This window comes from Drosophila obscura, unplaced genomic scaffold, assembly GCF_018151105.1.
Source record: "Drosophila obscura isolate BZ-5 IFL unplaced genomic scaffold, ASM1815110v1 contig_46, whole genome shotgun sequence".
NCBI classification, from domain to species: Eukaryota; Metazoa; Arthropoda; class Insecta; order Diptera; family Drosophilidae; genus Drosophila; species Drosophila obscura.
The window spans coordinates 2,970,718-2,996,731 of record NW_024542835.1 but is presented as its reverse complement, the minus strand read 5'-3'; the positions used below and the strand labels follow the sequence as shown (position 1 = coordinate 2,996,731).

At 42.9% G+C, this 26,014-nt stretch overlaps 1 protein-coding gene across 3 annotated transcripts; it reads right to left on the bottom strand.

Annotated features, from left to right (window-relative positions):
• Nucleotides 1–1,536: 1,536 nt before the first annotated feature.
• LOC111071736 (G1/S-specific cyclin-E) lies at nt 1,537–25,760 on the bottom strand. 3 transcript variants are annotated; one of them, XM_022363231.2, is made up of 6 exons: nt 25,413–25,502; nt 17,780–17,912; nt 13,636–13,993; nt 3,985–5,264; nt 3,687–3,912; nt 1,537–3,600 (listed from the first exon to the last, which is right to left on the bottom strand). In XM_022363231.2, the coding sequence occupies exons 2-6, from the start codon at nt 17,797–17,799 to the stop codon at nt 3,313–3,315; spliced, it is 2,172 nt and encodes a 723-aa protein (XP_022218923.2). In that variant the 5' UTR covers nt 17,800–17,912; nt 25,413–25,502; the 3' UTR covers nt 1,537–3,312. The 3 variants fall into 3 exon arrangements, with proteins under 3 accessions (XP_022218923.2, XP_022218922.2, XP_022218921.2); XM_022363230.2 differs by lacking the exon at nt 25,413–25,502 and adding an exon at nt 23,864–24,051; XM_022363229.2 differs by lacking the exon at nt 17,780–17,912 and having other exon boundaries at nt 25,413–25,760.
• Between the last annotated feature and the right edge of the window lie 254 nt (nt 25,761–26,014).

The following is a 26,014-nucleotide window of genomic DNA, read 5'->3' as shown; positions in this document are numbered from 1 at the left end:
TATATGTACCTAAAATACATACGTTAAGGTTGATCTTTTCCGCAGCTGCTGATAGGATAGAATCTGCCAAAACAAACAAAACAAGGCAACAAGCGACATGAGTGAACATGCTTGCAGTGGTAATGTGGCAAAAGCTGCTGCCGCGAAAAAAAGAAAGAGAAAAGCTAATGCACGCATTCAAAAGGAAGCCAAAGTGGAAACATCTCGTGCAACTATTTTTGATATAATCGAGGATTGCTGGAAAGTTGTATTTGATTATCTGAAGGTAAAAGACCAGCTAAGTCTCGCTTCCTCGAACCAGTGGATTGGAGAGGTTTTCAAGAGATACGCAACCCATCGGTACAAACATATTAATACATGTACTTATCGTTTTGAAGACGAAGATATAGAACAACTGTTTCAGATCGTTGGCGACAATATGGTTAGCTATAAGTCTGATTTGAATAGTTGGAAAGGAAATCAGCACCTGTGGCTCTTGCGGAGCTACTGCTCCAATCTCCAACATTTGGAAATGAATTTTTTTCCGGACTGGGACGGATTGGATGATTTAAACAGCTTGAAAAAGCTCAAGTCTTTGGATGCTAGTTTGCGGTGTTCCGAAGAAGACGAATTTAACGAAGAAAACGATAAGCTGTTTACGGATTTTGTGTGCAATCTCAAGCAATTTCCGTCTCTAAGGAAGCTGACGTTGTTTGCTGACTCATATAGCGGAAAAGGATTGCATGTTCTTGATCAACTGGAATCTCTGGATGTTTCTACCTGTTATGGATTGGATGCCAAGAGCGTGGCGGATTTCTGCCAAACGATGCAGCAATAACGCCATCTGATCCTTCCTGAAATTCAAAACCTCACTAAGAATAATTTTGAAATTCTGGCGACGAACTGCAAGCAGTTGGAACGTCTGACATTTAGCGGAAAGCTCCTCGATTCAACGGTGCCCTACGAGATGGTCTGCCAGTTGCCCAGACTAAAACATTTAAAAGTGTGGTATGGCGGTTCATTACGTGACTCGTTAATCGATGGGTTAATCAACAAAAAGGGTTCTCCTCTTGAAAGTCTTATCATATTTGCAATATATCTACACTTAAGGAACTCGAAGTACGCTGCAAAACCGTCCCCATTGCGGATTTACTGAAGCTGAAGAACATTATCTACCTCCACATATCACCTTCCAGCATTACGCCTGACCAACTTCTGGTCCTCCTGAAAGGACTCCCGAGCTTGAAAATCATCAATGTATTGTTCGGTTTCTGTAAGACAGATATTGTAAAATTAGTAAATAGTGTTCGTACCTGGGTGAGCGAGCAAAGACAACAGCGTGGGAAGATCAAAATCTATCTTGGAAACTCAATAAGAGACAATATTTTGTATGCTAATCCTTTGGTTGAAATCATAGAGGATTATTTAGAAGCCATATTAATAAACAAAGAACTTGGTGAGCGAGATCAAAACTAAAAAAATCCTACTGATCTGCTTTGAATAATTTACATACATGCGTTTATGGGAAATTCCTAATAAATGAAAATCGAATTAATATTGCTTAATGTATGTTTTATTATTTTTCAAGATCATTTGCTCGCCTGGCTATAATAAATGACACTTGACAACAGTCTGAGAAGTTTATTTCAATACATTAAATATTTAGGAAATGGGTGCTAGCTATACAAAAAAAGGTTAAATATACAAATAATAATTGGAGCGTTTATAAGCTAAAAAATCAATTGTTAAGGGATATGGACTTGACGATACTTCAACTCTCAAAACGGAACCCCACTTCAGGTTCGAATGTCAATACGGTTCGAGTGGATATCCCAAATGAAATCACAGAATATTCATTTATTAGTATTTACAAGAATTAATTTATTTATCCGTTGAATTCAACATGACTTTCATAGTTTATTTATGTGTAATCCGGTATAGATTGTTTATTGGGGTATAAGCGTACTTGTGAAATTGTTTAAAATCAAATGAATATTGCCTTTAAAAACTACAAATAAAACATAAATAGATACAATTTTTTTGTTTTTGTTTCTTTTCTTTTAGTCGTTGTTTTTGTGGTTTTTCTGTTTTCATTCCATCCTTAATCGTATGAACACTTATTGTTACCTATGCCTAAACTATGCAACTAATAATAATTGTCTAGCGGGGCACTATTGCCTCAATATTTCAATTTCAATATACAAAACATATCGTAGCCGTATATAGAAATCCTACACTTATATAATAATATACTATATGCGTTTCAGTTTGCGTTTTGTCGGTATGCTCCTTTTGTGTGTGCGTATGTGTGTGTTTCTTCTTTATATACAGGATTTATTTGCTTAGCAAATTATGGCAAATTAGTCTAAATTAAAAAATGTTACATTACATGTGCACTCATGTAAGGGGTAAGTATTTTCTACAGTTATTCTTTCTGTAGTTTGCGTTCAATTCAGGGATTCAGGATATACATATACTCGTATGTTGTATGTTGTATGCTTCAATTATGCCATTACTCTTTGTCACTCCATGTCAGCTGTGGACTTGTTGTCTTTGTTTGATTCATTGTTAGTGGTTTTAATCGTTGAATGGAAATGCAGGGCTTAGCATTAGTCGGTTTAGTTACTACATCTACATTACATATGCAGGTTCTAGTTCTGGCATTTCCCTCAACTTATATTCTAGTTTTAGTTGATTAGTCAAGTGATTTGCGCCTCCTGCCATCGCTTTCTACGTCAGTTTAGTTTTGTTAATCTTGCGCTTAATGATTAAATTGGTAATTGATGAGTGGATGACTCTGACTGGTTCTCTGGCTCTGCTGGACATGATCTGATCGATTGTCAACAATTTACTCATACATATATATATATATATATATATATATATGTGTATATATATTCCTGTTTTCAATTTCATATTGTTTCATTTGAGGGTATGCCTCCCTTTCAGCAGGTATACTAGTATTAGGATCTAAGGATCTATTCAGTTTTCCACGTGTGCTCTACGCTCTATGCTCTTTATGCATATCTGTATCTTTAGGTAGTTAGGAGTGTACAATTATGATTATATTTCTGATTTTGGATAAATACACATATTTAAATATTAAACTGAGCAAAAAATCGGGCCACGAAGAAATTATCAAGCCGAAAAAACAAAAAAAAAGAGGGAGGGGCGCTTGCAAAAGTTGAAATTAAATATTTTGTAGCATAGGAATTAGGCAACTAATAACTTTTCACTTAACATAAATAATTTAATTATAAGAAACACTTAACGTAAAAACTGTTTGGGCGGGCGTGGTGTGTGTTTGTGAGCTTGATGCATGCGCTGGATCTATCAGCGATTGCCTCTGCTGTTCTCAGCCATTATGCTGCCAGCTGTGGCAATATTCTCGCGATGGGCCGCGTGACAGGAGGTGGAGCTACTGATTCCGCCGCTGCTTTTGCTGCCACTACTGCTGCTGCTCGCGGACGGTTCGTCCTCATCGCCCAGCTCCTCGTCCGGCTTGTGACTAGAGGCGGGCGGCGTGAGAACACTCTCCGGGGCGCGCAGCGCTGTGGCCGGCGAGGCCTGGGTCCGGGCTCGCATCGCGTGTATAGCATCCTGGATCATAAGCAATTCGTCCTGCAAAAAGAGCATTACCAGATTAGGGACTATCCATAAGAGTCTACGTCCACCCTCTTTTCAGCGCATTCTCGAGAGATACTTACATACATGTCCATCGTAGTGGTGTGCGTCTGAATGATGTGCGAATCGTCGGTGACAATGTTGGGGCAGACGTGGCCCAGTCCGAACTTGTTGCTGACCTGTTCGTTCTGCTCATTCACCTGCAGGTAGGCGGCCTTCTTGGAGATCACCTGGAAGAAGGGCTCCATCCAGCGAGCACAGGGCTGGATCACCTGCCAGTCCAGGCCAGAACAACGGAGGGCCGTCTCACTGTAGTTCAAAAAAGAGAAACAAAGTTAGTAAATGCACATCTCTACTCGTATGAGGAGCCCTTGAACTTACCGACTAAATGTATGACTAATAGCGGCCGCAGCCAGCACCGAGTACGGATAGTTGGCCATGGCTACGTCGAGAGTGCACAGATCCAGCAGCTGCGAGGTCTGGACAAACTCGAAGCCCGAGAACTGGGGATATATGAAGGCATCATCGGCAGCCTTCTCGGTGGCATTCTGTTTGCCGATCTGGGTGAACGAGGCCGGGGTGCGGTTGTTCACGTTCAGCTGCATGTAGACGCCCAGCCAGCCAGTGATGGTGATGGGGCTGATGTCCCAGTCGAGGGCCTGCAGCAGGATCTTTTCGTGCTGAAGGATGTCTCTCTCGGTGCAGGCGCCATCGGTGACGTAGGCAAACTCGCCAATCTTCGGCGGGTAGATCTCCTCCACTTTGGCGGCGACAAACAGACACGTGATGCCAATCAGCTGCAGGTGCGTCTTCAGCACCTCGTGGGCCACATGCAGATAGCGATCGAGGTAGTCAACGGCCAAATAGAAGGTCTCCCGGTGCAGCTTGTACACCTCGCACACCTCGATCAACCAGTCCAGAAGGATGGCCCGCATGCGCGGCTGCAGGCCCGGGTGCTGCTCTAGCATGGTGGTGCTGCGCAGGCGCGAATCCTGCTCGTCCCGATGGCACATCAGCTTCCACACATCGGCCGCATTGGCCCAGGTCAAGGCCGGCAGGGGGCACTGACGCAGCGAGCTCTCCACCGCTGGTGACATGCAATTCAGGCCCGAGTACTCTTCGAGCTGTGATATGCCGTGTCCGTGACATGACATGTCCTTGACGATGTTGCTCAGCGTGGGCCCATAGATCGGCATGGGCGGGTTGCCGCCCGATGAGGCTGGCGAAATAGTCGACGAGTTAATCTCCTCATCGTCCTCCTCATCCAATTCATCCTCCTCGCCGTACGAATACTCCTCGCAGCTATCGTCTAGCAAATCATCATCCCCCTCATGCTGGTCCTGCGACCCTGTCACTGCTGGCAGACTGTTGCTGCTAACCTGGTCCACAGCGTAGCGCACTACAACGGGCGCCTGCTTGGCCGAGCCGCGATCTGGACTGGGCGGACTGTCGGGGCTGTCGGGGAGCGGACTGTGCGAGGCCTCTGGCAACTCATCTGCCGGCGAGCTGCGTATGCTCAGCAGCTCCTGGGTGCTCTGGCCAGGGGAGGTGTACACCGAGGAGGCCACAGAGGAGAGATTGCTGCTTTGATCGCTGCCATAGATGGCAGGCAGACGCTGCTGCCGCTTGGCCGATGGTGGCTCAAAGCCGAGTTCGGGATCCTAAAAAAAAAACAGAGCACACAAAATATTTATATTAGATTCAATTATTCAGAGCTTAAGGCAAAAGATCTCTGCACAGAAGAAAATGTAGTCAAGAGCAGATGGTTCTTTACTGATGCTAAAGTTGAATCCCTTAATCTGTAGATCAGCTTTAAGTAGACTTTGAATCCCTCATGGCTTAACTTCTGATCTCTTCTCAGAATTCTTACAAGAATTCTTCCAAGAACTTCCCCTTGAAATCTTTAATGTTCCTAAACTAAAATTGCATAGGTACACTAATAGATATATTCCAAAAACAATCTTTACCATTTCAATGAATTTGCGCTTCTGTTCCAACTTCATAATAACATGAACGAGAATGGAAAGGATATTCAGGAGTCAGTAACTGGATCACACACACACACACAACGTCGGATGGCGGCGGAATTAGAAACGTGTCTCGAATATAATTAGCAAAGGAGGATCAGATCAGGCAGCGAGGCAGCGGGGCAGCGGTTCAGCGTTGGCAAGAATTTATGTGGGCACGCCTGTCAAAATTGTTAATCCTTGATAGATGGACCGACCGGGTACACCCGCACAAAATATTAGCCAGAAATCGTGGAGTGCAGTGTAGGCGGCACGGCACACAAAAGGATACAGAATAAAGGCTACGGCTACGTTCGTATAGAGGTATAACAATAACACTTTGTCTTAGTTCGGTTTTCTCTCCTTTTGCTTGGGATCTTCTCGTGGTGATCGTGGGATCGTTTTGGTTCGTTTATTGGAATGGTTTCTTTCCTTCTTTTTGGTATAATCAATATACAAAAATTGTTATTGCACTTTTTGCTTTGACAATTCTCGATTCTCGTTGCAGTCTTTGGTTAAAATTTGGATTATTCGGTCGATTCTTTGGTATGTGTAAAAGTGCAAATAATTTTCGTATGTTATAACATTGGAAACAATTTGTTGGTTGGTTTATTTTGTTGTTGGTTGGCTGGTTGGCTGGTGAGGTGATCTCTTTGCCAAATCCGGTTATTAAATTAGTTTTTTGCACTCGAAATATACAGTATTTCTTTTTTGGTATCAGTCTCTGCTTCTCCTCCTCTTTTAGCAGCGTATCATTTTTTTTTGGTTTGTTTTTCTTCTGTTTTTATTTAATTATTTTTGGTAGTATGTATGTATTATAGATACATATAAATAGTCTTTGTTCTTCTGGTCACTCCGAAACGAGAGCCGGATTGAGCGGATTGTGTGTGAACCAAACACGTTGACTGGCGCTGTGCAACTGAGCTCGACGTCCCTCGTTCCAGATCGCCGATCCCCGAGAACCCCGAACACATCACTCCAGTCCGATCGTTGATCGTCGTTATCCTGCTCAACGAATGCAACGGCCTGGAAATAGGGGTTGCTTTCACGACAACGTTGCAACAACGGTGAACGGTGAATAAAGGCTGGAAAGCAGCAGTAGCTTGCCCTCTCTCTTGCTCTGCCGCTCTACCGTTGTTAAGGGTAGTTGTAGTTCCTTCCCGGAGATCTGGCTATTTCCTTGAGACATTCGTTCATTCCGTGGGGCCTGGGTTGTGCTTGTGCTTGTGCCTGTCTGTTGTTTTTGCAGTGCATTTTTCGCCTCTGGGTGTTTATCAGCCCAACAACAAATCCCACTGACGGCACGGCACGGCTGGCCCTGATCCTTTCTACAATTATTTTTGTCAACAATTCTTACGTGTGTGTCCAGGTAGACGAAGACGTTGGAAAAATCCCTACCTAGACACGCACGCACACACACTAACACACAACTGCAAAGAGAGTACTTATATAATTTATGTCCGTCTTTGGCTCGAGCTGCCAGAGGCGGCTGCAGCGCAAAAATCTGTTAAATCTTTGGAAGCTATTTCTCTAGTAATTTATCTTTTATCTTTTTCAAAGACTGTAGGGTAGAAGACCATGGGACAGATCGTGTGGGGCGTTGCGAAAGTCGAATGTAGAGCAAGGCGAATGGGAACCACAGAAACGCACAGAATCCCTCGTGAGTCATAAGATTACAGCAGCAAGATCCTTGACCATTGTTCTCATCGGCAGCTGATCGAATACAGCAGCCAAGATAAGAAACTCCATATAAATCTATGAAAGAATAGAAGGATTTCTGTAGGATTGCCCACACTCCATAGGTTCTTGTGCGGATATCAAATCATGCAAAGTTCTAAGTAAATTTGAAACCTCTAAAGATCATTCTCGAAAGTCAAGAACCAGACATTGATTTGTATCCTGATGATTGGGTCAAGAATATTTCAAGATCTGACCCTTCATTAAATATCACACAGAGGTTCAAGATAGAAGCTATAAAATATATTTCCCAAAGGTATTCCCTAAGTTTACGACTGAAATTGATCTTTTTCGTGATTGAAAAACTATTTCTTTTATCAAATTTTTGCACATATCAATCTGGGGGGATATGTTTCAATGTTCACTTCTATAACTGGCAATCTCACACATCGTAAAAGCTTAACAATATTATAGCCAACCCTCGCTCTTGGCTGTCTCTCCATATGGAGGAGATGCTCATTAAAGATTTTCACATAATTTGTTGCGTAAAAATGAGGGAATTTTACGATATTTATGTGACACTTTTAATTGTTTGAGTAGGTTTGCCTTCCGTTCCTTCTTTCTTTTCTTCCACGTCATGATACCCTCTCGGTAGGAAGATACATTTCCAAGGTAAATACATCTATTTTTTTTTTGCATCAGACGACGGACAGGAAGGTCCGAGACGCATGACAAATTTAATTTCTTATTCTTTCTGGAGGAACTGCAGGAACGTAACTAACAACAAGCAACCCTCTTCTGAAGGGAGAGATGATTTGGGTAACAGAAGCGAGAGAGGGAGAGAATGGCAATCGCAAATGGAAATGGTAATGGAAATGGACACATGTCAAGGAACCCCAGATGCAATGTAATTAAAATCAAAGCGTGCAATGGCATAAGAAATGCCAATGGACAATCCCACAGACAATGAACATAACATTCCGTTCTGTTCCTTTCGGTTTTCCTTCGTTTTGGTGCGTGGACATTGCATCTGCTAGGGGGGTGGGGGTATCGAAATCTGGTCAAGCGTGGATAGAGTGTAGGTATTTTCTTGTCTTTGGAAACTTTATGACATGATGTGTGAGAAATTAGTGAACTGTAATGTGGGCTGGAACTGAATCTGGACCAATCTGAGCAGAGAGGGTTGCATCTTAAGTTTAACAAGGGTTAAACTGGGTTGTTGCCCTTAAGCCGATTCAAGGATTTCTCCACTGCCCTAAGACATAGTCAACGACGGTAGCAGCTGTCCCTGTCCCTGTGACTGCGATTGCAGTTGATGTCACTTGATGATGAACTGATCTGTTGCCTGCTTAAGGCACCCAAAACATCACTCGAAATATCACTGGGAGGGAGCAGCAGGAGCAGATGATGCAATTCCACAATTCCTGATTCACATCTTCTAGCAGTTATGGGTACATATACTACAAAACAGTCAAGAAAAGCAATTGTTATGCGACAAACATCGTCGTCGTCGCAGTCGTCAACCTCAATATCCTTCAATGCCCCATTGTGTGGCTCTTACTCTCCTGCTGCTGACACTCTGGCTCTCCCTCTCCCTCTCGCTCTCTCTCTCTCTCTCTCTCTGGGTCTCCCTCTGTGCTGTGCTGGCATTTGCTGCTCTCGCTCATACCCTACAAAGTCCTGCGCTTATGTGTCGTAATCTTTCGACTGCCGTCTGCTCGAAACCGAAACACCTTTAGTTTTTTTTCGCTGCGTCGCGTCGATCGTTTTACCATTGGCGTGGCGTGGGTCTGCCCCGTCCCCGTCCCTGGGCCAGGACCAGGACCAGGTGTAACTTTGCCGTGTAATATGCAGCATTGTTGTTTCGTTTTATTATTTTTACCTTCTTTCTTTTCACTTCTCCCCCAAGTCCCTTTTTGATAACATTTAATTTAGTTTTTTTCTCTCTCTTCGATGGCTTTGTGATAATTGTTAATATTTTTCCAAGCGGCTGTGGTTTACAGAGAGAAAATTTTCAGTCGGAGATAAACTGTGATTTCTGGGAAGCAGCCTGACAACGACAACAGAAACTTTTATCAGAGAAGCTGGAGAGCATCAATTGCGGTGTCAGGCACAAGCAATGTATGTTGTTTTGACAATTCTCATTAGCTTGTGCGTCTCGAGCCGAGCATCAATGTGCCGCGCCTTGTGGGAGCACTCGAGAGCTTGAACGCTGCTTTAAAGCTTCTTTAAAAAAAAATATAAGAAACTTATTTCGTTCCTTGTTTTCTTTCATTGACAAATTACATTTCTCCCTAATGGTCATTATTCTGAATTCTCAAGCCGAGGACTGTCCACTGCTCCCTGCTCTTCTTGTAATAAATGATATGTAAACAACATGCCAGACAGGAGAGGATACATGTCCCAGAAGGACAATAACAAACACTCATATTTCTAGGCAAACCGAACACTGACCTCTGGTCAGTGTCCACAGGGGGGGTTAATCCAACACAATCCTTTCGCCGTTGTCCTGCCCGTGACTTGGCAGGAAAATCTTCATCAAGTCGGAAGAAATATGAGTCCAGAGAGGGAGAGTAAACCACTCGGACAGGAAGACAGACAGACGGATTGTAATTAATCATGCAATTGGTTAGATCCATGACGAAAGTAAATTAAAGCATAGCCCATCAGCGGACGGGCAGGATCTGAGCGTAAGTGGACAAAGGATAAACCCGCAAATGAATTTTGAATACCAAAACATGAAATGATAAATGTTAGGTAAGGATATCATTACCACAAGACGCTTCTGAGGTAAAGGAGCATTAGAAGAGGAAATATGTTAATGTAATTTCTGCTTTACGAGTATGCGAATAATGGAGGAGGGTTTTTAATTTCAAGTTTGGTTCTACTTTCCATTGCTCCCATTTTCCGGAGATTTATTGTTCGAAAACCGATGACAGAGCCAGACCAACATGCGAAAAGTGTTTATGACGGGCACATTGATGTTCCATTTGGGTCCCGCCGATTGGGTCATTTTTTTGTTTACTTCCCCCAAATTCTAAATGCTTGACCAATGCTTCACTTCATTATACTTTATACATACGTTCCAACTCATTCGTTTTGAGAAAAGCTTTTTGATTGGTATGTCCTGTTAATGGAATTGTAGTTGTAATCTGATCTGTTAGGATAGCACATACCACTAGCAAGTATGTGAACTCTGAGGATCTAGATCTGAGTCTGTAGCTGAATTTTAAACTGAAGCTGAGGCAAACAATGAATAATGAATGCCTCTTCCTGTCGCGAATCATCGAGGCAAGATATATGCCAACAGTTGCAGCCCGCAGAGGTACTTTTAAAGAAAACGAATGTAATCTCTGTTGTTGCATTTATTTATTAATACTTATTGCTTTCTAGATCATCGATAGCGTAGATAGCTGATGTATCTTTCAACTTTCTTAAGCTCAAACTCGTTTTCTTATCGTACGGATGGGATCTGTCATCTCAAAACAGATCATTACAGAAAGCATCCCAAACGATCCTGTCAACTCTTGTTTACCCGTTAGCTAAGTGAAATCCTCTTTAAAATTAGAGAAAACTTCGAGTTACAGAGAACATGAGAGCTCGTGGAATCCCATCCCATGACGGGATGAAATCTGGGGTGAACCTGGGGAAAACTTGAAATCAATTTCCCACAATGCCCGCGGAACTGACTTGACAGAAATCAAGCCCTGCACTTGATTGCATCCCAGGCAAACCTCAACCTCAACCCTATCCCAACACTGCCCTCCCTTCTCGTGTCTTGTTTCGGTGAAAAGAAACAATGAAGTTTTCCCAAAAAAAGAAGAAAGAAACTTTCAGCGATTTCATGCATCGAGCAGAAGAGAAAGAAAAAAGGGTTTACATTACACTGACAAATTGGTAAAATAATACCGTAATTCTTATCCTTTTGCCAGCAGCAAAACAAATATTGTATAATATTTCAAGGAAGGAATTCCAATGCAGGGGCTACATATGCACATAGTGTATCCTCCAAACCCAGATGACATCCGACAGGAGTAGGAGAAAGAGGAGGAAAAGCAGGATGATTTGCATAAAAGTTTAACGGAAATCTAATGAGAAGACCGGAGTCCCGGATCGGTAGCGGGAACGGGACACACATTTGCATAAGGATAATGTCCCTAGACGGGGTAGCAAAATGCAAGCGAGCGACCGACCGACCACTTTTTATGGAACGGTAACATCTTCTGCAGCAAATGTCGTCTCGATGAATATTTAATTAGGGAAGCGGCAAGGAGCACCGTAGGAAAAATGGAAAAACTTGGCAGCCAACCCAGTGATCCTTGAAAAGGATAAGGCGGTGCCGCTGAACCCCTCTTCGGCTCACTCGTTCGCTGGCTCATTCGTGTTTGTGGTTAGCTCTCTGTCCCATTCCGGTAGTCGATGCCGATCCCTTACCCATCCTTACCCATCGTCTTGATCTAGTTACTGCGCCTCAAGCTACATATAACCTACAACTATCGCAATTTCAAATACATCCTACGGCTCTAACGGACGTTTTGCGCTCCGCCTTGACTTTAAGGTCCGTCCTCTCCTTGGGAAACCACCCCTGGTGATCCGCAAAGAGCGAGAGAGAGAGAGAAAGTGACGCTGCTCAAGGTGTGCGCGCATGCGCAACGTCGTTGTCGCTGTCCTTTGTCCTTTCGTGCATATGCTCAACATACTAGTGGCAAGACCCCTCGGAATTCCCTTACAGCTTGAAGGGGGCCAGACGTTTGCCTTAGTTTTTTTTTCCTGAATAAAATGACATTTGCTGTTTGTTTGGCAGGGAAGCAAACGGCAGGAAAACAGTGCAAAAAAACAACCCAAACTCGATTTCTGCAAATTCATTGCACGTCGAGGGAGCTGCTGCTGCTGCTGATACTGCCCAGCTCCTTTCATCCTTTCCAAAAATCTTTTGCACCAACACAGCTGCCAGGAGCTGCCAGAAGACGCCAGGAGACCCGCCAGAGAGAAGCCATTGTTCCATTGGCTTTGATTGCAGCTACTTGAGACTTAAGGCACAGAGCGGAGAGATCTGACTTCTAGCAAGGATGCCCAATGAGCCTTTTTCCGCATAAGTAGCGTTTATTTTTGGGCTCATCTTGGCATTGTGAGTGTGCGTGTGTGTGTGTGCGCCCAGGAGGAGCTGGCTACGTGCCCAATTGCTTATTTGGCTAGAGATCTAATGAGGAACGAGGATCGGCAGCAGCATCATCATCGGAAGCCATGAAAGGGATACTACACTCCCAAAGGGCAAATAACAAATAAAAGATCATTTACTAAACATACGAAAACGGTAGAGAGACATTTGAATTGATTTTTGGAAAATAAAAGAAGATCAATGAAAACAATTCAGACAAAAATTAAATGTAAAGGGGTAGCTCTAAGATCCTTTTCTTTTACAACAAAAGAAAGCTAATCGACTTGGAAGATCCAAAAAAGATAATCAAGTTTTTTTTTGGAATAACCATCAGTGATTGCAATGGTTATTTATTAATTTAATCTACAAAAAAAAAGAATAAATACGAGAAAAGATCATTCAGTTAAGATCTGTGTTAGCTATGAATATGAGCTTTTTTCTATATATTTTTTATTTTTCAAAGTAGTTGATTTGTAGCTCAATGCGTGGGGTCCAACAATTTGATATAACCGCTTAGTTGAGATGGCTACAGTGTCCGCCATCCCATAAACTATCTTTCTGATGGTCTGATGGTTTGTTCAAAGATTTCATAGGGTTTTTCTGGCGTGGCGAATTTTGGTCGTGAGCCACGTTTAAATCAATAAAGCCAATATTTCAGGGTTGCCATGGAAGGAGTACGTTCCACATATAAGCTTATCATCCTTATCAAACATATCAGTTTCTGTGGGTTTAATGAGTCACCCTCGTTTGTACATATATGTATAATATAACTTCAGCTAATCATTTGATTTAATTTCTTTTAATTTAGAAATACTTAAATCGAAGACTAAACTCAAAGAAGATCCATAGTCCACAGGTCAATAAATAAGAAGAGAATCAAATCAATTTCAAATAAAATCAAAACTAAGAAAACAAAAACCCACACAGATCCATCATACAGATCAAATTAGCTTAATCATCGTACTTCATATGTATGTACATATTCCAAGATCGTTTAGGTCATTCATTGGCTGCTGGCTCTCCCTCACTCAATCTGGGCATTTCCTTGATAAGATTGCGCCAATCAACGAGGTCACATGTGCTCTGATAATGCAACTTCATTCATAAAACTTATCTCATGCGAGTAGCCAGGCAGACACACAATAATATTCTATATTTTGTGCGGGAGGTGATAGGAGATGGGTGGCTCACCTTTGCATCATCATTGGAGTCGCTGCTGCTTAAACGCCGTTTACGTTTAATGCCATTGGAAGTTGTTGCATTCGTTGCGGATGTTGCAAGGTTCTGATTATCACAAGAGCACATCTCCACTTCTGTTCCAGGGAGCTCTTTCTGTGCTATAAAGGGAGCTGCTGCTGCCAAGGACGAGGACGAGGCTGCTGTTGCTTCTGCTACTGCTGATGGGGATGACAGAGGAGCTGGGCTGCTGCTGCTACTACTGCTGTTGACGACGACGACAATGTTGCTGCTGGCTGCTTGCTCGGTGCTGGCGCTGGCGGCGCTTCTGACTACGTTTCCATTTGGCTCAGTGCTGCTGGTAGTAGAAACACTGCAAATGAGAGAAAGTAGAGGAGGAAAGATAGTTTTAACAGTGGTACAACATTGTTGGAAAAGGTACATGAATTGAAAGTCTTATTATCATTTATTTATTTATTTTATTCGAAAAACGACGCCAGAGCCAGACGCACATGCGAACAGTTCAAAAAAGAATGCCCGAGAATCCAGAAACAAAATGCATGTCGCGTACATGATTTTTTTTTTTAATTTTTAATTGTGCTCCCAAGTATCAAATACTGCTGATTTGGGTAATATAAAAAACCGACAGAAACCACTATACCACATATTCATACAATCCTGAATCACTGTGCCCCCCACTCTTTTGGGGATTAGTCGAAAATTTCTTTTGATTTTTGCAAAAATAGAAAGAGAAATTCAATATGCGCTGCCGAGCAATTCGCCCAGGGCATAGGGGCGTTTGTCCGCTCTAAAATAGATACAAACGAAACATAAATTCATTGAATTTTGACACGGCCTCCGACGAATCGAGATGCTTGATGGTAGACTCGAGATTGAGGCACCCAACGGATACATTAATATTTAACATCCGGGAAATTGAAATTGAGATGACTGATCGAGGGAACTGGAAAATGGGATCGAGGGCGCGTTCACGAGGAAAAGAAAGCCTTTCCTCGCTGCCTGTCTGTGGAGTGGACCCTTTTCACTGCTCAAGATTATTGAGCAATTTTGGCAAATTTGCATGCACATTATGCATAATGCAAGAGGCTGTGCTGGGAGGCTGGGCCAGGCGCATAGAATTTCCCTCCTTTCAATTTGGTTTCCCATTCCCCGATGGGCAGATGTTCCTCTCAGATCGTTTGCCTCTCAAGTGTAGAGAATATGTAAGGAACTGCACTTCAAGCAATTCGTTGCGCGAATTTTTGCAATTTGAGGAAAGGAGCAAAAAACGGAATCTAACCCTTGAGACCAAACCGACCAACAAAAGGTGTCGAGGTCGGGGTTCATCTGAAGGAATCTGTGAAAAGGGGAATATGCAGTAAAGAAACAGAAATAAAAGGGCTGCTGCAACATACATAAATTCAAATGCTTAAGACATTTCTCCTTGGCCAGAGGATTGCGCTTGCAATTGGGTGTGTGGTATTGAGACCAAGGCTAAAGATGCCTGTTTTGATCCTTGTAAAGGTTGGCCCTCCACTATCGATCGCGTTTAATGGTTTAATGAACAAGAAAAAGTAATCACGTAGTAAATTACGAGGAAATGGAATCGCTTAAAAATGAGTTATGGCGAGAAATGTCGCGTCTCTCTCTCTCGGAGAATGTGGAAAAAGGAAGAAGGACTAATGGAGTGTACGTGCACACAGTCCACACAGTGAAGGAAGTTTTTTAACCATCTATTCTCTCTCTCTCTGCTTTCTTTCTGTTGGTGGGTTTCACGGGGTCAGGGTTCTCGCATCTCTCTGGTTAAAGGTTCAAACTGAAATTTGTCATTTCTCGGTGAAAGTTTCCGTTGCCTTTCCCTTTTGCGGCGTGGCTTAAAAATCTTGTTTCTGTTTTCTGCTGTAGGTAGCGAATGGCAGCTGGGGGTAAAGGCACTATCTTGGGGTGCCGTGCCGCCGCCAGTCGGAGATGATAAGAGGGAAACACCGTAAGGCCGTACGCATTCCAGGAATATTGTCCAATGCATATTAAGTGGATCTTGCCATTGGGAATCGTATCAAAGGATCGATCTTTCTCACATGATAAATTATATCAAGCTGCGAGGGGCAAGGAGCAACCAATTTGTTGTTGCTGATGCTATAAATTTGTATCGGAACACATCCCCGATGATGAATTTTGAAGACATTTTAAGCCTTCAAGGAAGAACATTTACAGATATTGTACAGAGAGATTCGTTGATATAGAAGATTTATATTTGATTTTATTTTGATTTTGGAAGCTCTGAATGAAGTCTCCGAAATTGTCGAGAAGCTAGTATTAAAAATATAAAAGGAAGGGGAGCTCAACCCTTTAAAATTATTTAAGTAAACACTTTAAAGCATTAACGGGTTACTTTAAGATGTAGAAATGAAATGGATCCTAGTACCGCTGGAGTGGTACAGAACTGATAGCACTTTGAGGACCTCTATCAACACTAATATGGTGTTTTGTCCTTCGGACTAGATTGGGTTTTGAGATCTAGTGGAATACGACAATTACTGCGCCTCTGTCGAGACTTTTTCACATACTTTTCAGACCATAATCTCTCAGTACTAAAGCTGCCCTCAAAAGTATGCAACGCTTTGTGTTCCGCCACATCATAACCTCAAAGAACGACATTTTGACAAATTCCGTTATAGTTTCGCAACAAATACCCATAATTATGCGGCACACATGTTGACTCCCGACTCCCTACTCCTAACTACGAAATATGTCCATAAAATGGACTATCACTTAAGTGATCAGAATGATCGCTCCGAAAAGAGGGAGGCATGGGTGATGATGTAGCGAGGGACGCATCTGACATGAGCAAATGACTAGGCAATTATGCAATTATTGTCATGCGCAGTCGCTGGCACCCACCCAACAACATCAAAACATCAAAATAGAGGGTCAAACATATTAAACTCAATTAATTTTTGTCCTGGTGTTGGCCAGGACACATGACTGACTGGCCCAATGACGGAAAAAGCCACAGAAAGTGTGCGCAATGACAACATTATCAGCATGTATGTACAACCCCTTGGCACTGGCCCTTGCCCAGGGTGCAACCCTCAACAAAGCCGAACCGTCCCACAACTAAACACTTTTCTAATGACATTTTCGCGCGCAATTATTTACTAATCACACGCAGGACATCGCTGCAGAGAGAGAGAGGCCCTGTAAAGGAATGCCGAGTGTAGAGGAATGCAGCGACGGCACTTGGTTATCAACGGAACGCAATGGAACGCTCGGTAGCGACTTTAACACCTACAAAACCATCTGTTCGGGCTCTTTGGAGAACTTTTGGGAATTGACAGTGAAAATGCATTTTAGATTATCGCACTTGGGATCCAGGAACAGTAAAGGAACAGTAGGAGCTGTGCTCCTGCGGGCCTCTATCGGCGGGTATTCAGGCATAACCATTCCAGGGCTCTGTCACTTTATAATTACGAAAATGCTATTAGATAAACATCATTTTGGTAAAACGAATTAAAGAGAGACTGAACTGACTGTAGAGTGAGTGGAGTGCTGCTGGCTACCAGGATAGTTAGTGGTAAAAAGGAAGTAAGTCGAGTCGCCACAGGAAGTCGAGAGAGTCGCTTATATCGTTTGATATTAGAGACAAAAGTATTGCTGGGGATGTGATGTTGTTCTTTGGCCTTCATGTGGGGTGTTAATTAGTTTTGGTTACTCCAAAGGAAATGGAAGTCACAAAAAACGTTTGATGGGAAAAGGAAATGTGTGAGGAGCCAGACAAGAAAAAAAGTATGCAGGTTGTTCAAGAACTTCGAACTGTTCGAAATTATGTTTAAAAAACACTTGATAATTTTTCGAAACCAGTGTTGGTAAAGATAGAAAAATCATATACAATAGAACAATGATGTAAACCAGTTAGAACCAGTGGTGATTAGTGCATAAATAAGCCATTATAAACCCAAAACTAAAACAGTTTCTAGTTTAATATAGAACATTAAACATATTCTTTTATTTTTCTATAGCCTGAAAGACAATTAATACGATATTTACATGTAAATAACACTTTATAAATATACATTCTTTATTTTTTTATATAAACATCAATCATTTACAAACCAAATATAGAGCATAGATATTCGAATTACATATGGGCAACACTTACCTCTTGTCATATAAACCCATAATTGTACGGCCTCGAAAAGCCGTTTAGGTTAGGAATCTGAAATCTTCTGCGAAGACTGGCTCGTCGGAGGCAGAATTTTGTGTTGAAATAATTTAAATATTTAAAAGAGGAACTGAAAATAAGAAACATAAAGAAAAAATAATAATTTAAATAAATTTAAAGTAAAATGAAAGAACATAAAGTATCAATTCTTAGGCTCCTTCCCCCTTTTAGAAAATGGTATAACATGAGGAGGACACGATGCCCATCACATGCTTCGTGTTTTCTACAGTTTTTTTTACGACTTGACAAAAAGGACCATCACCAGTTAGTCCCGTATTATCTATTGCTGTGGATTCGACAACATATGATCCTCCAAGAGAGGCTATCGGCTATCGCCAGCGACCCAGCGCACACACAGCATGTGGTCGAGGAGTTTCCTACTCGTCTCGAAAACCCAAAACAAATTTGTTTACGTGAGTTTTTTAGCGTACGGCAGTGTAAATATTCTTCAATGTGTTGAAGATATTCAAATTACAGAGCTAGAATACTATGGGATGCCGTGGATTGGATAATCTTCGGGCAGGTAGATGGTCAGTTTTTTGTTTTGTTAATAGAATTTCCACGAGTCTCGATTGATACCCGGGGATCAGCTGCCCGTTGCCGTTGGCCGTTCGTTCAGCTCCCCTCTGGATCTGGCTCTTCCTGTCGTGACGGTGTCAGGTGCTTCTTCGAACGGCGCATGCGCAACGTCAACTGGTATTTTCTAGTGGTTTTACAACGCTTAATTATATCGAGTAGGAGCCATTGCCTCTGTCTCCCTGTCTATTGATATCGATGCACCTGTTGTGGCTAGAGTTGGTGGCTGGCCTTATGCTGTTTCTGTTGCTGTTGCTTTTCTTGGCTGATGATGATGATGATGGTGATGCGGGCAGGTGAACCGAGTGGAGAGTGCGGCACTGGCAGCTGTTGATAGAGTTCTTCCCCCCTAAAGGATTCCACATTTCCTTGTGTTTGTGTGTCTGTGTCGCTGCAATGCTGTGCTGTAACTTCAATTGACTTCCCCCTCGCTAATTGTATCCTGTCGCGTTTCCTTGTCCTTCCTCGCTTTTCTCCCCTCATTTATTTTCCTTTTCCTTCTTTTTATATTCCTTTCATTCCACTGTGTGACATATGGGCCGCCTGGCGTTATATTCGCCACGATTTATGGACCTCCTCCCTTCGGTCTGCAATTCAGTTCCGACACCTATTACCTACCCCATATCGGAATGCTTTCTTACGACTTTCTTTCGCCCATTTTCCTGTTCTTGTTCTTATGCAATACATTCTTTGTTTTCCTCACTTTTTGCCGTTCTTTTTGGGAGTTTTCTCATGTACAATATTTTGCTTTTCCTTTCTATTCAGCCATCATTTTCACACTAATTGCGGATATGCCTTCTAATTAATTGGGTTCCTTCTTCTGGGACTGTTCTTCCCTTAACAGATATTCAACCCTCTTTCTTTTTGGTTTGGTTTTCTTTACGAATCGCAATACCTGGAAGAGCATTCGCTGAATTAGTTGGTGTGATCTAACGACGTTTCTAAATTATAATATGGGATATGAGGGAATACAGAATTATGGAATAAATTATAGTTTAAACCATGGGCCAAGATACATGCATATCAATCAGATCATAAAATATGCACAGATATTAATGAAAATGATAATCATAGCTCTATAATCACTGATCGTCGAATTAAAGCTGTTTAAAAATAAATTCCCCAGCCTAAATAATGGTTTTTATGTTGTATTAGTTGTATTCAAATATTAAAAAATATTATTATTTTCTTTGATTAAAACTCAATCGATTGAAAATCAGGGAACAATTTCAAGTTAAATTCGATATCCGATATCACACATGTGAATCATAATCTAGAATCGTGCTGATCATTAACACACCGGATTGTATCTCAGCGCTTAACCAAACTGTTGACAGGAGATTACTATTCCCCACCTCCCCTGAAATAAATGACTTTATTATAAATTATCCTTCTTTGTCCAAATAATAGCTGCGACTAACATAAATAAATGACTAACTAATTGCAAGGAGTGCCCACACATAAAGTAAACGGAGAACACAGTCCCAAGATATTCCTTTCCAGATTCCCGATGGATGTCCCTTCTAATGAAGATTAAGCGAAAAGGAGAATGCGACCTGGGTCGATGGATTTAAGGAGAATTCCGCGGCGGTGCTACAGGTATACAAATATGAATAATGTTGTGGATAGAGCAGGGGCTTCCTTCCTCTCAGTCTCAGTGGCTCTCCAGAGCATAATTAGAGAGCCGATGCTTGAGAAAATGTCTGCAGGTCGGGTTCGGGTACGGGGTTCCAAGGTCATTCAAACAAACACGAACGGATTTAACTGGAAAACTATCTACTGTCTATGAGATGTTCGGCAAATCCAAAGATTCCTCTGTTTGTGTGTGGAAACATTTCCCACAAGGAAACGGAACAACAAAAACAAATGCTCCGAGACAAGAGACTGAGATACAAACGCAGATACATACATACATACATACGAAACTGCATTGCAACTTGAGGCAATGAAACGAAAAGGAATGCGCAAAATGCGAAAAGGAGAGCGCAAAAAATATATACGAAAAATATATACATATGTACAATATGTAGGTAAATATGTATGTACATACATACATATATAATACTGAAAAACAGGTCTCGAGATATCCGAGAGGCCTCTTGAGTCTTGAGTCGCCGTCGTCTGGGGCCTGCAATTTTTGTACGTCCTTTTTTGGCCGAGTGCGTGCCTGTCTGTGGTGTGTATGTGTGTGTGAGATGCATTTTGGGACGAGATACATTCCAGAGATACTCGAGATAAATGCACATGCATCTGTGTGTGAGTCTGTCTGTCTGTCGTCAATGCCAATGCTACTCCTCCTCCTTCCACCTCCTCCTCCCTTCTTTTTTGTTGCTTTTGTTGCGGTTTGGCTACATCTTCTTGGTCTTGCAATTAGTTGGAACGAACGAACTCCAAGTGCCGCAAAAAAAGTAGAAAAAATAAAAACAGGAAAGTCGATCGTCGTCTCAGACTTCGCCTTCGACTCCGACTCTGAGGTCGGTCTTCATTCGGTCTCCTCCTGTGCCTGCGTATGTTTGTATGTACATATGTATGTCTGCATCTGTAGAGCGCCGCCAGGGCAACGGCGTGTGAAAGTAAAGTAGAGACGATCCAGAGCCACAAAGTCAGACAGAGAGAGAGAGAGAGTGAGGTGGAGTCCAGTGTACTGGAAAGAGAGCGACAGAATCAAAGTTCTTCAATGGACCTGGACCTGGGACCCAGCGCCGTTCCAGTTCCTGGAATCGACGGCCTTGAAGTAGCCGTTAGGACAACGAGACGCGCTCAATTGATTATTTAGTTTATATTTAGCAGCGTCTAAAAGGATGCCCATTGCCGGCTCAAGTGGCCAGCGCGTCCTGTCGCCCCTACACTCCTCCTCCCCCAATCCCTTGAACTATCCTTTGTTTGTCTGGGAATAACTGGAAACTGTTTATCATTGTTGATTCTTCCCTCTCGTACGGCTTCTCCTCTTCTGATTCCTCTCTCCAGCTTCGATTTCGTCTGATGCAGCTCCTCCGAAGCGACAAAAATGCGGCATAAATTTCGATAAGTTCAGCAACAACAACAACAAAATTTATAGACAATGAGAAATGCCTATGGCCCTCCATATAGGAGGTACGTCGTACGTACTCACAACTCATCGTTGGATTCCATTCCTTCTGGAGAAGGAGGAGGCTGAATGGATGGATATTATAGTCCGTGTAATATTTGTGAAACATTCCGCACTTGTAATTGAGAAATATTTTTGGTATTTTACCAGGAATTCGGGTTAATATGGGCACAGGTGATATCTATAGGGAGGGATGGATGGATGTGTGCATGTCTGATGAGAAAATATAACAAATGATATTCTGCTTTTTTGCCTTTCTTGTTTTAAGTAATTCCTTTGATTGGATGCCGCTCCGCTCAGCTCTGCTGGAAGGAGTAGGTGGGAAGCACTTGAGTGGAGAAAGTGTTGGATAACCTTCAAAAAGAGGCAAAGGTGTTGAAGAGCACTTACGAATGGCATTTGATGAGTAAATAAAGAGGAGGCAGGAGAACCCTAACACAGTGACCTAGTCTTAAAAGGATTCTGAGAGGATTCCTGGAAGTATCTAAAGGGCACTTTTCTTTTAAAGGGGCAAAAGCTTAAGTTTATATCCTCCTCCTTCTTTGTGAGAATGATACTGGAATTCCACCCTCTATTATCAGCCGAAGCTCCTGCATTCCCTTGCGGGATTGAGTCAGCTACAAAAGCAAAATTCCAGTCTGATCATGACATAATCCAAACGTGGAATCTTCGGACGATAGATAGACACCATCTAGAGAGCTCTTATGTATACAGAAATCCACCCCATCGACAAGTGCCGCCTGCCTTGCCCCCAGCCCCACCCACAACCCCACATTGAACAAGTTTCAAAGAGCAAAATGCTAAAAAGCAAACACGCAAAAAGCTTTGCTGGCAAAAAAAAAACATCCAAAACAGGGAATGCAAAAAAGCGCGCAAAAAGAAAGAGAAGAAAGTCGAACAGCAGAAACAACAGCAAAGTAAAGATATTGTAGCAGGTAAGTGGAGAGGATGAGCGTAGATGAGAGCAGAGCAGAGGGGGAAGAAGCAATATAGCAAAGCAGACATAAATATCAATGAACTCCATTCTGGACAGCACTCGCTCCCTCTCGGCCATTCTCTTTCTCTCGTGTGTACATAGAGTTACTACCAAAGATACATGTTTTTTTTTTTGCGCCACTTTTGACATAATTCTTTGTCTTGTGTTTGCCTCTGTGCTCTCTACTGCTTATTCTACCGATTCTCGGTCTTCTCCCTTTTCTACTGCTTCTCCTTGTACGCTTTATTACTCATTCTTCTGACTTGCTTTGCCTGCTCTGCTGCTTCGTTTTCGTCAAGTTTTCAACTTTTCCCTCCAGCGCAGTCGGCGTCGCTGTCCGCTTCGCTGCCGCCGATCTGCAGCGCCTCTGCCCGCATCGACAGCGCTCGCCAACTCGTTGTTCTGATTGGAATGAATAAAACGGAAGAGCGCGTTTCGTGGTGTGCGTGTGTGTGCAGGGAGAAGAGAGCATAGCAACGACACTCTCTCTCTCAGTGGGAGCGCATTTCTAGAGGCGTCTGTGTGTATGGGTGTGTGAGAGTGGGGGGCAGGGAAGCGCCAAAGAATGGAGAAATACAAAGTGGCGCGAATTAGGCGTTTGGCTGGCGCACTTTTGTTTTTAGCGCCCAAAATCTATGCGAATGGCGGGAAAAAGTGCAATTCGAGCGGGAACTCCAAGAGAGAGATTAGAAAGGGGGGACGTCGCATAATTTGTGAAAGGCGATGATCCAGCGCTGTGGAGTGGCGCCCGCAGCATCTGCAGGTAATTGTGTCCTGGCCAAGTGCAGCAGCAGTTCACTGAACTGGATTCCCAGATGGCCGACAAATCCAAATTCCTTAGGCAATGCATAAGGAGGATAAGGGCCGCAGACTCCATTGAGAGTACCAATTGCATTACACACAAACACACACGCACATTCACATGCATTCTAGGGAGTTCCAATTGGCATACATAAGACTTATATGACGGCAGCGGCACCTTTTTAATGGCTCGAAGACACTTGACACTTTTCATTCGTTTAATTTCTCTTTAGATACTATTTAAAATTCTGCAACATTTCTCCCACACGACAATATGTGTCGGCTGCTCAATTTCTAATATCACATTTTTCGGCACTTTTGACTTTTTGATTTGTTGTATTTGTAGCAGAAAAAAATGCAAAGACACGACGACAGCCGCCGCCGCACATACACCGCTATCCCTCCCACCCTCCGTTCAACAGCACACACACGTTTGTCGGATCTTTACCGATTCTGTCCCCCCCCCAACCACACACACTTGTCACACACGCACACTCGCACACGCGTCATATATTTTATTCGAACTTTTTTCTTTCGCTTTTTGCACCACTTTATCGAGGAAATTGTGCAATATTTTTACCTTCTCCGGATGGGGCAGTCGCTACGGCAGTTGGGGAAAACGGTTTCAGGAGTTTTCCCAAGGAAATTGGCATTTGAAAAGGGTTTTCTGATGTGCGCACTCGAGAATTGAAAATTTTCTACGTCGTCGTCGTCACGCCGGCCACAGTGTGATCAGGCAGGCACCCGAATTGGTGGAACGGCTACACTACAGCGACGGCAGCGACTCAGAGAGAGAGAGAGAGCACGGCAGCGGCAGCGCAGGCGACTGCGACTACGGCGAGTGTGCAAGAGGAACGCGCCAAAACAAGCTGATCCGAAGCGCCAAAAAATGCAACAACCACACGGCGCAAGAGCTTGTTGTTGCTGGTGGCTCAACTGACATTTGGAAGAGAGCCAGAGAGAAAGAGAGAATCTCCCGCGCGAAGCAGCCGCACAAAGGAATGTGACTATGGCTGAGACAGAGAAAGAGAGACAAGACTCCACTCCGCTGGTGGCAGCATTTTATTGAATGGAAGGGAATTGGAGAAGCTGGAAATGGATGCCAGTTGCCAGGGGCAGAAAGGGGGCCGAGGCAGGCCTGTTTCAGGTCTTCACATGAAAGTGTGCGTGTGTGTCTCGCCTCTCTCTCACTATCGGTATGTGGCAATCAGCTGGGAGTCCAGAACAGCTGAGTGGGATGCCAGCAAGTCCAAAAAAGGACGGATATTTGAACAAATTAAAAAATTTTACTTCATTTATAATGGTTTTTCCAAATAAAAAGGGTCCGTTTAGTAGTGTATTTAACAAAAAATTATTACAAAAATTTTTCTGCGACAATAATTCTTTAAAATCATAAGAAAAACATATGAGAATCAAATGATTTCAACGCTCATCTGTAAAAATATTAAATTTCTTTGAAAATAACCAAAAAAATCTACTAATATAAACGAAATCGATCGATTTTATTTAATGTTTAGAAACATCATTCATATTAACGACCCACTCAACCCATTTCTCAACTGGGTGGCAACGCCAATTGAGATCCAAACAAACCGCAGCGACTTTGTTGTTGTCATCGATTACCATTTCATCGTTTTTGGCACCAACTTTGAGACCCGTTTACGCACCCGATTTGAATGGAACCACCCACTTTGTTAATTGCATTCGAAGGGGGAAAACATGCAGAATCAGATTCTTTAAAAATAGTCAAAATCATTGCAAAATTAGGAAAAATAACAACAATCAAAGTTGGCGATTTCCCGCGCGCGGGAACGCGACGTCGCCTCGCCGCTGCTGACAGCACTGACAGCTGAGAGGAGTCTCTTTCAGAGTGAGAGAGAGAGAGAGCGGCGAACGACGTTGGCAGAGGCACAAGAAAAAAGTCAAAAACGTGAGCAGCGACGTCGACGTTTTTTTTCCGTAGAAAAATGTTAAAAGCAACGGAATCTTGTAGGAGATGGAATTGCGAAAAAGAGAGCAGAACTGAGGCCGAACTGAAGTTTGGGGTCATATTGGGGCTTGGGTATTGCACCTGCGGCGACTCGGTGCGGTTCGGCTGCCAGGTGGCAGAGCAGATCACAAGCACTCACCTGTTCCTACGACTGGAAAGACGTGATCTGGTCCGTTGGTCTGGTCTAATGCTGCACTGGGGGCTTGCGGCTTCTCTTGTCCCGGGGCTGGGCCACGCGTTCCGTTCCGTTCCTCGGGGGCACACACAAAACACACGCGGATTGAATGTTGAAAAAATTGCACACACCGCCACAGAAACACACATACAACACACGCACAGCAGCAGCACACCAGCGGCGAGCCAGCAAGACAGATTCCTTGACGTGTTGATTTTCCTCAACTTTATCCAAGATTCGCCAAGATTCGCTGCGGTAAAACAACGTAAATTGTTTACAATTCTCAATTTTAAAAAACCTCGCAGCCTAGTGTTGTCAAGCCAAAGAGGGCACTATCGATAGTATCGATATTTTGCTGCTAGCCTCTACTATCGATGGTTTTGAGACTATCATGATAGTATCGAGCTACAGTCGTTGCGCTTTTGATATGTTTGGATTGGCTGCTATAAAATACGAAGACAAATTTGTAAACAAATCGACAGGTGGCATCTAATTTTTACAATGGACAAGTTCCTAAAAGGTTTCAATGGTTTTTTAATAATTATTTGAGCCCGATACTATCACGA

Excerpts from the sequence above, each read along its gene's own strand:
- LOC111071736 (XM_022363229.2), bottom strand. The coding sequence starts at position 25,597 with ATGTGTGTTTCTGTGGCGGTGTGTGCAATTTTTTCAACATTCAATCCG. Across the intron at positions 13,994-25,412 it reads CTTTCCAGTCGTAGGAACAG|TGTTTCTACTACCAGCAGCA; the intron begins GTGAGTGCTTGT and ends TCTCATTTGCAG. Across the intron at positions 5,265-13,635 it reads ACTCCAATGATGATGCAAAG|GATCCCGAACTCGGCTTTGA; the intron begins GTGAGCCACCCA and ends TTTTTTTTTTAG.